At 41.5% G+C, this 12,915-nt stretch overlaps 2 protein-coding genes across 2 annotated transcripts in view; both read right to left on the minus strand.

Annotated features, from left to right (window-relative positions):
• Nucleotides 1-2,305: 2,305 nt before the first annotated feature.
• Nucleotides 2,306-3,824, minus strand: LOC119407443 (transmembrane protein 275-like). The gene is made up of 2 exons (XM_037674268.1): nt 3,662-3,824; nt 2,306-2,676 (listed from the first exon to the last, which is right to left on the minus strand). The coding sequence occupies exons 1-2, from the start codon at nt 3,822-3,824 to the stop codon at nt 2,306-2,308; spliced, it is 534 nt and encodes a 177-aa protein (XP_037530196.1).
• Nucleotides 3,825-8,578: 4,754 nt separating this feature from the next.
• Nucleotides 8,579-12,915, minus strand: part of mknk1 (MAPK interacting serine/threonine kinase 1) — a 5,364-nt gene continuing 1,027 nt past the window's right edge. The window contains exons 3-14 of the mRNA XM_037674743.1: nt 12,606-12,702; nt 12,382-12,480; nt 12,175-12,272; nt 12,001-12,080; nt 11,849-11,922; nt 11,634-11,738; nt 11,487-11,542; nt 11,321-11,416; nt 11,038-11,232; nt 9,330-9,494; nt 9,187-9,230; nt 8,579-8,856 (exon numbers count right to left, since the gene is read on the minus strand). Of these exons, the coding sequence (XP_037530671.1) occupies nt 8,631-8,856; nt 9,187-9,230; nt 9,330-9,494; nt 11,038-11,232; nt 11,321-11,416; nt 11,487-11,542; nt 11,634-11,738; nt 11,849-11,922; nt 12,001-12,080; nt 12,175-12,272; nt 12,382-12,480; nt 12,606-12,702 (1,335 nt within the window). The 3' untranslated portion in view covers nt 8,579-8,630. The remainder of the gene's footprint in view (nt 8,857-9,186; nt 9,231-9,329; nt 9,495-11,037; nt 11,233-11,320; nt 11,417-11,486; nt 11,543-11,633; nt 11,739-11,848; nt 11,923-12,000; nt 12,081-12,174; nt 12,273-12,381; nt 12,481-12,605; nt 12,703-12,915) is intronic.

The following is a 12,915-nucleotide window of genomic DNA, read 5'->3' on the forward strand; positions in this document are numbered from 1 at the left end:
TCTGTGTGAGCAGATGAGCACGAATGAACACAGCAACATGAAACAGATCAGCAGCAACATGAAACAGATCAGCAGCAACATGAAACAGATCAGCAACAACATGGAACAGATCAGCAACAACATGAAACAGATCAGCAGCAACATGGTGTGATTCTTCACAGTGATTATCCTCGTTAAAGATTCATGAGTCTAACAGCCTCAGGGTAGAAGCTGTTCGTCAGTCTAGTGGTTCTACACTTAATGGGGGGAGGGGGTAGTAGGTGTCATTTTCTTTTGAAATCCAAGACCATCTCCTTCATCTTCTTCACACTGAAGGTTATTCTCTTTGCACCAGCTCTCCAGGTGTTCCACCTCCTGTCTGTAGCTGGACTCATCATTGTTTGTGATGCATCCCACCACCGCTGTGTCATCTGCAAACTTTACAATGTGACAGCCTGGATGGGTAGCTGCACAATCATACGTGAGCAGAGTGAACAGGAGAGGGCTCAGCACACAGCCCTGAGGAGAGCCAGTGCTGAGGGTTATGGTGGAGGAGGAGAAGTTGTGGATCCTCACTAACTGTGGTCTGTTTGTTAAGAAGTCTAGGACCCAGTTGCAAATGGAGGGGCTTAGTCCTAGTGTGAATAGTTTGTCCATCAGGGTTTGGGGGATCATGGTGTTGAAGTCAGACGTGAAGTCCACAAAGAGCATACGGACGTAGGAGTCCTTCTGCTCCAAGTGGGTGAAAGCAGTGTGGACCACAGAGGAGATGGTGTCTTCTGTAGATCGATTGTCACGGTATACATACTGATGAGGGTCCTCATTGATGTTGATGTTAGCTTTGATGTGAGTCATGACCAGTTTTTCAAAGCATTTAGTGACTGTCAGGGTGAGGGCCACTGGCCGATAGTCATTCAGACCAGTCACTGTAGAGCTCTTTGGGACTGGGATGATGGTGGCAGTCTTCAGGCAGGTGGGAACTGTCTCCAGGGTAAGTGAGGTGTTAAAGATGTCTGCCAGCACCTCACAGAGCTGATCAGCACATTCCTTTAACACTTTTCCGGGGATGTTGTCTGGGTCAGTTACCTTGTGCGGATTAATCCTCCTGAAGGTACTCCTTACTTCTGCTGAGGTCACGCTGACATGCTCTTCATCCAGTGGTGAGGTGAGTCTGGTGCTGGGTGGTCTGTTCAGGTCTTGAAAGTGTGCAAAGAACTTGTTGAGGGCATCAGGCAGAGATGGGTCTTTGGGGTATTGTTCACACCTGCCTTTATAATCTGTTATGCACTTAATGCCCCTCCACATGCTCCGAGGGTCTTGTGAGGTGAATTGACCCTGGATCCTCTGTGCATATGTGGCCTTGGCCTTCTTAATACCAGCATCCAGCTCATTCCTTGTCCTACTCAGCTCCTGTGAGTTTCCAGACCTGAAGGCAGTGCAGTGTTCCTGGCAGGGTGTGCACCTCTGATGATTGTTATTGTTTAACTTATTTCTTTATATATTGTTTGTTAATATTTTAGGAACATTTTTGTATGTACCTTTGTGTTTGTTGCTGCTATAAACACTTGAATCCCTCCGCCCCCCCTTTACAGTGTTTAAGGTTACACCATCACTCACCACAGCTGATAAACTTTGAGAATTGAAGCTCAAACTCAGGCAGTGTTTATAAGAAGAGGATTTTATCAGCTTTTAAAGGGATAGTTCAGATGTTCTGACGTGGGGTTTTGTGTAAATGTTTTGAATAACAAAAAATGCACCTGTCATAGATGGCTCTTTGAATGATCGCACATTAGAGGCCGGGCTGATCATCCTCCCTCCTCACATGAACAGAAGAACAAACCACAGCAGATCTACGGGACACATACGTATGTGTATCTCAGCTTTTTAACCTGAATCCCACACGCTCTGCTCTTTGAATTGAGAAAACTTCTCGGATGAGAAGCGAAACGTCTTCTGTTACAAATAAAGTCCAGTTGTTTTGTCTTGAATATTTTTGAATCTATGAGGCACACATGCCAGTTTTTCATGCCAGGAAACACACAGACATGACGTCGTTTCATTTTTGTTTATTGTGGCTGTAAAAGTAAAGTCCCTCCTGGAGCAGAGCAACATTAATGTCCTGTAAGATGATCACAGATGTTACACAGCTGTGGCCTTCAGGTGCAACACAACATAACCAAGACCTGACTGAAAAGAGGACACTTTTGTGTCCCTGTCAGCTGGACTGGTCTCTGTCATGTCCTCTCAGACATGTCCACTCTGTTTTGATTCACCCACACATCTGGCTGCAGAGGAAGGTTTGTGCAACGTGCAGGGGGTGTTCAGATCAGGCAGCAGCGGTGTGGAAACACCTTCCTTGCAAACTCGTTTTGTCTCCGGTGATGTCACACGTGAGCTGCCTGACTCCAGCGTGATAGGAAGCTGGAACGGCGGCGTCCCCATGGTTGGAGCTGGACTTGTGAGAAGAGCTCAGGGAGTTGGTGGGGCTGAGCTGGACCGCTGTCGTGTCCTGAAGCGTGTGCTCGCTCGTCTCCATCTCAAAAGTCGCCATCCTCATTCTCATCAGCCCCCACTTCTCCCCTCCTTGGGCTTTTCTCGCCATGTGGATGGGAGGCCTCCTGCTGGCCACGCAGCAGGCTGAGAAGAAAGCCAGCGCCATCAGTAAGAGAAGAGGCCCGATGATGATGGGGGGTGGTTGTTTGAAGGAATGAGTGTAAGGAACTCTCGTGAGGGTTTGGACCAAGATCACAACACAACAGACTGACGATAAATAATAAGTGTTTATTGTTTCTAGGAGGGAAGTGACAGCTGGTCTCGGTGCTGGTCTGGGTTCTGGTTCTGGTGTCGGTTAATGGCAGGAGCAATCTAAGAAGCAGAGAACGGTTAGTGGTCGTGCGGATTACCAGAACGTGGAAAATAGTCAATAAGGAAAAACCACTAACCGTCTCAGATGATCTCAAGGGTCCTGAAAGGTGGAAGTGTCCAGATCTGCAGCTGCTGGAAGGGCTGAGTCCGGTGAAGGACGACAGTCGGCCGCAGCTGTCTGTGTGTCCAGAGTCCGTGATCCAAAAGGGGAGGTCAGGCTTTCCAAGGTCCAGTAACGAGAAGCAGATGTCAGGCAGTACCAGAGGAGCAGGCAGATCGGTGGTCGGGCAGGCGTGGGTCGGTACCAAGAGCAGATGCAGAAACAAATCCAAAAGGGCAATCCAAAGAGACGTGGTCGAGGCAGGCGGAGGGTCAAGGAACCAAGAGATCAGGCCAAACAAGAAGGGGAGGACAACCAGAAAGAGGGACAGGTAGCGTGGAGGGCAAGACAAGGAGTGAGGACTTGAACAGGGACAAGAGAGGGCAACAAGGACTACAGGCATGAACGCGAGATATTTACTGACTACTAAGAGTGTTCAACTATCGGGCACCGAAGAGTTGACAGGTTGCTGCTTATAAAGGGTGGAGAGAACAGGTGCAGCCAGTCAGAGATAATCAGGCCAGCTGGCTGCAGTGCAAACAATTAGTGCAGTCAGCCTTCACCAACATGCAGAGTGGACAGACTGGTTCTCCACATACACACACACATGAGAACCAGGTAGAAGGAGATAAGGAGTGAGAATGAAAAGAGCAGAACAGAACTGAGAAACCAGAGCTAGTGAACAGAGTGATAAAGATCTAAATACAAGGACGTGATTCATGACAATGAGGGTGCCAAAGGTGAAAACTCCCACCGAGGTGATGTTTATGCCAGCCAACATGATGCACAGGCTGCAGGCGCCGCACAGAGCAGGGGAGGGCAGGCCCTGCTGCTGGAGGCTCCGCTGCTCTGGGATCCTTTCAGGGGCTTCATCAGGCATGTTTCATCAAATGATCCACTTCATCACTTTGGGTGCTGCAAACACTTTTTATAATTTTGTAGATAAAAAGTGACAAATCTGAGAAAATTAAGAAATTATTTTATTTAACTTTACTGAACCTTAGGCTAGAGTTTATTTACAAATCATTTTAGAGCTAAAGAGTAAAAAAAAAAAGAACAAGTAGAGAAACTCTGTGTCTGTGAAAATGCTAAAAGGTAAAAAAAGCAAAAGACGAGCTAAAAGCTAAAAGTAGCAGCAGTAGCTAAAAGCAACACAAGGCAAAAACAGAGGAAGTGTGTTGATGCAGATTTTTAAAGAGAAAAATGCTTTAAAATAGGAAAATATTTGCAAATAATATCAAATATTTAAAAAAATAATAAACGCTAGAGCAACCAAAGGATACATCTCTTGAGTGAGCTGAACGTTTGGATTTATTAATGAATAAAATGGCATAAAGTAGTTTGATTCAAACAACATGTGGCATAAATAAAACAGTGAAAGTATTGGGTGAAGGCTGATTGAGAATTTACACAACTAATAATTGTGACGTGGTTGTCATAAAATGTAGCTCAAGTATTTCTGAAGCTGCCTCGACGGTTTGCAACAACAGAAAAGGACACAAAGAAAGAAAAACACAAACACGGCTTTAAAGCAGCACTTCAGCCACATGTATAGAAAGTACTGAGTCGCTCACGTGCTCAGACTCATCAGTATGTCTCCGTGTTTTATCCCTCCATGATGCTGCAGGGTTGACTCTGCCTCCTGCAGGTGAACCAGCACTGAGCTGCTCTTCTCTCAAGAGAGCTGCTTCAAATCAGCCCAGTCAAACGAAGCACCTCTGCTGCTGCGCATCTTCTGAACTGGAATATAAAAAACACTTGATGCACACACTCTCCTCTGGTTTCAGACAGAACATTAAAAAAATATATTGTCATTTGCCCCCAAAAGGCAAAGGCAGACCATAATGTTATTACCCATGTCTGTCTTTAAACATCTCATTAACCACTCGCATAATTTTAATTAAAGTTTTAGAAAATAATAATTACATAGCCAACAATTTTCAGTCAGGTCATCTGGACAGTTTCTTTTTTTGCTGAAATGGTTCACCTTCCATCCAGAAGGCTTCATCAGTCAAGGAAACACACAACACAAAACTGATTCTTCCTTAAACAGCTTTGTGGAACAAACCAGTTATGTTGGTGCTAAGAAAAAAAAAGAAACTGTCCAGATGACCTGACTGAAAATTGTTGGATTGTATACCTGGATTATTGAGCATGGATTTTTTTTTTATTTTTTATGATTACATAGCTCTGCAACTGATTAACTCTTTGCTGCCACAGCAAGAAGATCCTGGGTTCAATCCCTGGTTGGTCCTGGGGTCTTTCTGTGTGGAGTTTGCATGTTCTTCTCGTGCTTGCCTGGGTTTTCTCCATGTTCTCCGGATTCGTCCCACAAACCAAAAACATGCATGTTAGGCTGAATTCAGGTCCAGGCCTCCCTTGCAAAAGAGGTCTGTGATCTCATTGGGATTTGCCTGATTAAATAAAGGTTAATAAATAAATTAATTAATTAAAAACACTAAACGTCTTTACCTCAGTCAGTTTGACAGAAATTGATTTAAGTTTGATGTGGTAGTAGCTAATTGATCCCCAACACCAGGGTGGGCAACTATTTTTTCCAAAAGGCCACATTAAAATATTTAAAGCCGCTTAAATGGAAAAATATACTTTTATTAAGATACAAAATAAAAAGTTTTTCAGGCTTTCTTGCTGTAGCATATTTATCATGATCAATACAAATGTGTCGCCCAGATATAGAAATATAAGACAGACTTTCTGTAAAATAGCTTGTGACAAAATATTAGACTAAATATGAGTTTTGGAATGTTTAAGGTTCAGTCTAGTTCTCGAAACACAACTTTAAAATATAGCCTTATTTGAAAGATTTCTGTGTATTGATCCAAGATGTTTAAATTAAACTTCCTTAAGTTTCATACATAAATGTTTTCATTAACATTTAAAAAAGTTGTTTTCTTTTCAGTTAAGAGTTTTGGGGACTGGACGGAGATCGTCCAAGGGTCACTTCAGCTGTACGTTGTCCACATCTGTCCAACGTTAGCTCCACCAGATTACTTAAGATCAAAACTTAAAAAATGTAGAACTGTTCAAGATGGCCACCACAGCTAATCAACATTAACCAACACAACCATTTAACTTGTTTAACGTTACAAATAATGAGATGAAACATTAATGCATGGTAGTAGTCATTCACAACACATCCTCTGAGTGACTTTTTTTAAATTATTATTTTCAAGGTCTGAACAAAACAGCTTCATATCCATCGTTTCTCGGCATAAAACTGTCTCAAAGTGCTAAATGGTTCCCTCAAGAAATGCTGGCTCTCTAGTTCCTTTTGTTCAGCTCAGGTTGGTTCCCTTGAAATCCTTTCGGCTTTGATTGGGTACAAAACGGTTTACCTGTGAATTAAAAACCAAATTACACTCTGACCAAAACGTCCCCTAAATGACAAAAGAACAGTTTGTTAAAAATGATGCATCACAATTTAGACGAGTAGTGATGTTTCAAAGTTTATTGAGAACTCGGCATCCTGTAATAAAAATCTGCTCCACGTACAAGAACTCATACAGATTAACGTTTCTCATTTGACGAGGGAAAACAATACACTTTATAACTCAACATGTGAGGGCTTTAACATGTTGTCTAATCCAGTCTCTGAACAAATCTCTTTCAATCCCCGTCGGCCAATGAAAGCCCTTGTTTGGTATAGGGATGGGGTGTCCATGACAACAGTGTGTAGAGGGGAGTGGTTTAGCTGCTTCACATAAAGTTAACAGGGTTAGAAGAAATAAACTAATGAACTACCATCAGAGGTCTTAAAAAACAGTTTCTGAATTAATAAAACCATTAAAAAAAAAAGTTAACGTCATGCACTGGATGGACTCAAGAAAGACGGATCTTAGCTTGGTCCGTCACTCTTCTTGGTGCCATTCATAAAAACACGACAAAATAAAAATGCCCCTATACATACTGAATCTATTTGTTCACAATATAAAATCCTAATACTCTAAAAGTGTAACAACGGTGGTAAACAATTCCCTTTGAGTTCCCTTAATTATCTACAACCTAACAGTCAAGAAACACTGTTCAACTCGTTCAGATGGAAAAACAAAGAGTTCAAGCTCCTTATGTGTGCTGGAAAACAACTGAGAACTGTGGCGATCTCTAACAGGTGAAGTATTAGTAAGTAAGTAAAACTTTACTTGTATAAAACCTGTATTACTACAGGTGATCAAATGTTGGAGCAAACAAATGCTGCAGTGGTTCCCAACCCAGGTCCCTGAGGAACACCATCCTGCATATTGTAGTTGTTTCTCTGCTCCAACACACCTGATTCAGTGATTTAATTACTTCCTCATGTTATACAAAAGCCAGTTAAATCACCCGTTCATTCAAATCAGGTGTGTTTGAGCAGCAACTAAACAAAGCCGGATGGTGTTCCTCAAGGACCAGAGTTGGGAACCACTGCTTTCTGGTACAACCTGAGCAGAAGCGGAACACACCTCTGTAGCTGGAGTCTCAGTCATTAGAGGGGTCTTCAGCTGCAGAACGTGGGCAGAGCAAACTTTTAATTCACTGCGAGTCATCCTCCCAACTGTGCCGAGAAAATCACGTTATTAGAGTAGCACTCGTTAAGATGATTTCTTTGATTTTAAACAGTTTGTAGTTCATGTGATAAAAATTCATCCAACACAAGTAAGGATAAGTCAACTCTGTAGGTAAGAAGCATGCATTGTTGCAGTTTGGTCAAGTTAAGTGTGTAGTGGTGAGTGGCATGTTAAATGGGACAGGGGGGCGTTTTTTTTTTTTAGAAAAATCTATTCATTACCAACCAATTCTAGTGTTTTTTCTTAAAAAATGTTCATTCCCTGTCATAAGTCAAGTCAAAATGAAACTATTTCTCCAAATTCAGGTCCTTTAAAGAATGATCTACAACAGGTAAGATATTAGCTGCTCGAAAAGGTTTTGAAACTCCATTTCAAATTATCAAAATAATTTCTTTAAACTAACTGCAACGCTTCCTTTAAAGTACATCAGTGATACAGGTAGCTTGTGTTGAAGTGAAAGCTACATATCCGTTCATACCCCGGATCGTTCACCCATGGTTGCAGGTGGCTAGCTTTAGCATTACAAGCTAATGGGTAATTTTAGAAAAAATAAAAGCCCAGTGTCCTCCAAGTGTCATTCTATGTATCAAATATAAATACACACATCCATACACAAGTCACTTACACATGAATGCTTCCAAAAAGCAGAGATAATCCCTTTCCACCAATAACTAAGACACAATATTAACCATTTCACAGCTTAACAATAAAAGAAGTCATTTAAATAAAATGGACAGAAAAAGCTGCACCGCTGTCCTGCACCTCTAAAATGCTGCTTTGGTAATGATATGTACTTTAATATAAATTGTTTTAATAAAAATAGGTTTGGTGTTTTGTCTCATTAACCATAAATAGATCTGTCATTATGTTCTAAAGCAAAAGATCTCCCTTGTTTAAAACTCAGGCGGATTAAAACCATTATTAACTATTAAAAGTTGTTGAGGATTAACTGTCTAGTGTTCAAACCGTCTAGATAAGATTTTTGTCTATAGTGAAGCTTTAACACCAAAAATTGAGACCTATGGCTCATCCATAAAGACTCCCTATAGAAAATAAAAGTCTATTTAAATAAAAAGAGAAGTCAGAGGTGGAAATCAATCAGGAAAACACAACAAAGGAATTCAGGCTGGTATCTCAAGGTCATCACAAGCCGGTGCAAAGTCTGTGCTGCGCAGAGCGCTGGACTTGGCCCGTCTGCGGGCCAGTCTGGAGTTGGAAGGAGGGGAGAGCCTCATGGAGCAAACGATGGCTTCGGCGTCTTCCTGCTGCTCGTCGTGCAGGGACAGCTGCCGGTTAAAGGCGATCGCTTCTGCTGCAAACTGGCTCAGGTCTTTGGTGCTGCTGTTCCTAAACCGAGACGAGGCAGAGGTCGCCATGAGAAACATCCACTCACCTCAGTGCTTCATGCTCACAGCACTGCCTCGGACTCAAGACAATTCTTTACTTGTTAAAATGACTGATAAAAAAACAACTACTGTGAACACTTGTGCTAATTTCAGTATTCAAGAAAGCAAACATACTCTACTGCACTTATCTAAAGAATTAAAACCTTGAAATCTTTGTCAAGGCGGACTAAAATAGAACTTTAAGGCTATCAAGGCAGCTAAAAATGTATTTCTCATTAAATAAAAAAACAACTAAACTGTTTTTAGAACACCTAAAACTTGTATTACAAACCTCTGTAGAACATGAGGAGTTGGAAGACCTCTCTCTGGAGCATTCTGCAGGAAAAATAAATCATGTAGCTTCAAATGACATCTGAGTAATAACTACACAGGGAAATACAATTATTCTGCTGCATCGATGTAAACAATACCCACCCCCTGCACCCAAGGATGCTGGAGGACCTGAGCAGCGCTGAGGCGCAGGGTGGAGTCCCGAACCAACAGCTTGGATATGAGATCCTTGGCTTCTTCAGTGATGTGTGCCCAGTCCTTGTCTGGAAATTCATACTTTCCCTCCTGGATGCTCTCGAACAGTTGGCTCTGAGGACACGGGGTCATATATATATATATATATATATATATATATATATATATATATACAGAGTGTGTCATTAGGAGTGTAAGGAGACACTCGTCTCATGAGGCAAGATGAGATCCTGCGTCCATGAGAACCAGACGAGGCAAGATTTTAATATTACTTTTAATTAAAACAAAAGGGTTTGCCACAAACTCAACCGACTGTTGTCTGAACTCTGAAAAGGGTATTCTGATTTTGTTTCACCTCAGAGTTTACTGTACTTTCCACCGTACACGTCGCACCGCCGTGTAAGCCGCATCAGTCCAAATATGTCTAATAAAGTGGAAAAAACATAAACATGTCGCTTCGCCATTTAAGTCGTATCTATTATGTGTCACCGCTAACGCGTCACGTTTGTTACATGTCACCACTGACCACCCGGAAACATGGTCCAGTGTTGTGCCAAAAATTGATTAGCTGCCAAATGGCAGCCGCAGGAGCGTACACGGGAGGACTTTAACAAGAACTTAACAAGATTAATATTTAAAAACAATTATTTGTTTGCTCGACATTATAGTAAAGGTGTGTCTCAGTTGAACTTTTCCTTAATAAATGCGCTTTAATGATCCAATCAGCTGCATTTCGCCTGGGCCGTGCGGCGAAATGCAGCTGATTTGACGTTTGCTCCAGGAGTTCTGGAGCGAGACGAAGGTGGCTTGGTATGGCAAGTCAAGTGTCTCATTAATAGACACTTTTACCTATTAATGAGGCACTTGGTTTGCCACATCAGTCCCTCTAGCAGCTGAAAATGGCAGTGTTCAATATTTTCCATGTCAGAATGAATGAAATCATCAAATCTCAGCCAAAAATTGGGTTATAAATATGGAAAAACACGTAAATACCTTGCTTAGGTGTGTAAGGTGCAAAAAGGTGCAACTTATACAGCAAAATATACGGTAGACAAAATTTAAAAAGATAATTTAAATCACTGATTAAAATTACATTTGAAAACGGTTTAATCATTTATAAGAGTAAAATTTCTTACATGTTCTCAGAGGTCACAAGTAAGATTTTCATAGTGGAGAAGTTACAACAGATCAACACACCAAACCTGAAATATTGCAATTATTGTTCTTTCAAAGATGTTAAGAAGTACAGAACAATAACAGAGCTCGATTCTAAATAACAGCTTTCAATATTAAGGAAGTAGCTACAACTTCTCATTATTGTTGTTCCTTTCATTCAGTGACATGAAAATGCTGCTTGGTTTCAAAATGTTACGTTTTCACTGTTGATCAGTGGACACTTTACTTTACAGCTCGTCTTGTTGCAGTTCTTCTTTTTGCTAATGGTGAAAATGTGAGAACAGAAAAGAGTTTGGAGGAAGAACATGATGCCAGAAGAATATCGCCGTCATGCAGCCTATTTGTAATTTGGTCACCGACAAAAAGACATAATTTCTTCTTGACATCAGATGTTTGTAGTCTTGAACTAGAATGGTAAAGCCTTATGGATTTGTGAGATTTTAAGGACACTAAGCATAAAGAAACTGAGAGCTGATCATACCTGGCATGCCCTGCATGTTTCTCCCCGGTCCCAGCCGCAGTTGGTGCCACAGTGACCTGTGAAGGGAGGGCTTCCACTCAGCAGGATGTACAGGATGACACCGAGACTCCACAGATCACAGCGCTTGTCATAGAAAGAGGCCTCATCAGTAAACGCCTCCACTACCTCTGGAGCCATGTACTCTGCTGAGCCACACTATGAAGGTGAAAGAGGTGAAGGAGACTGAAAACCCCAGTCAGTATAGATGTGTAACTTTTTTTTAAAATACATTGTGAATCTGTACCGGTGTGGTGAGCTCTGGAGTGGTTATTGGAGTACAAGCACTGCTGAGCTTTACTCCACTTCCTAGATCAAAGTCACAGATTTTTACTGGCGACACCTGCGGAAGACAAATGGAGTCACAGTCTGCATCTACTGGTGCCTTTTGAGACATTTTCCATGCTACTTACCCGATCAATATTTTCACAGAGTATGTTTTCCAGCTTAAGATCTCTGTGAGCAATGCCTGAAGAAAAGCACACAAGTTCCCATGAGGAGAAAAAGGCATCAACATTTTTATAGATGGTAAAAAATATATAATTTGAGACTCAACCTACCCTTTGTGTGTAAAAAGTCCAGAGCTTGTGCAATGTCCTTGACGACCTTACTGGCTTCCAATTCATTAAAGTGCTTTCGGTTTTGGATGTGTGTAAGAATGGAACCTGCAGGGGGAAAAAAAAATACTTGGAATAATTTCTGCGTGTTCGTATCGAGCTATTTGTAAAAACAAAATGAAAGATAAACAGCAGCAGCCATAATTGTTCATACTTACCCCCTCGTAGCTTTTCAAACACCAGATAAAAGCAGGAGCTGTCTTCAAAGAACTGGATCAGCTCCAAAATGTTTCTGAATAAACAAAAACATTTCATTAATTCTGAGATGATTTTAATTCTCCAGTAAATTGTTTTGATTAAATGGACCGACTTGTTTCCTTGGCATTGGTAGAGCGTCTCCACTTCTCGAAATACTCTGCTGCGACTGTGGCCTGCGGCCTTTTCTATGATCTTTGCAAGAAAAAAAAAACCCACACAAGTCATAATTAGTAGTCTGAGCAAACGCACGTCGTTCTCTATATTTTCTAAAAAAAGAAATTCTTACTTTCACAGCAAACTCTTGTCCATTCTGCAGGCTCACACATTCTTGAACTTTAGCATAAGCCCCCTGACCGAGCACCTCATCTGTTAGTTTGTAGAGCTCTGAAAAGGGTAAGATGAGACTACAATGAACTTTTATCCAACGATAAACATAAATAACATGTCCACATTTTGCAAATACTACACTTCACTACGATTACAACATAATTACCATCAAAAGTGCCTGTAAAGCTGTCTGTAGCTCTGTTCCTTTTTTTCTTTTTTCTTTTTGACAAATCTGGGATGTTCACTGGCTGGCTGGACTCGAGCCCTGCACAGAAGAATTTGCACAATAGAAATGGAACAAATAGAAACCTGTACAAATGTTGCCAGGGAGTTCAACAAACCAAATGTGTACAGCTTTTATAGTTGTTACAAATAATACAGCTGATCTACCTGCTGGGCCTTGCAAAAGGTGCTGCCTTTCCTCTTTGATGTTGTCCTTTATCGCCCCACTGTTTTGCCCTGCTTGGCTCACAGCCAGGGGGTTACCCTGTAAACGGACAGAATGGGAGGGAAAGTGAGAGAGCAGCAAGAGATCAGGTGATGGTACATCAAAACAACACACGACAGGGATCAAAAGATATTACAGCTTTTAACAAAAGTCCAAACTGCAAATATAAGGTAGCATTTTTCCTGCTAATACACTAGTTGTTAATCACAAAGTTTGTTTTCTCAGTCATCCAGGTATATAACAACAAAAAAG

Source organism: Nematolebias whitei, chromosome 3 (assembly GCF_014905685.2).
Source record: "Nematolebias whitei isolate Nwh7 chromosome 3, NemWhi1, whole genome shotgun sequence".
NCBI lineage: Eukaryota > Metazoa > Chordata > Actinopteri > Cyprinodontiformes > Rivulidae > Nematolebias > Nematolebias whitei.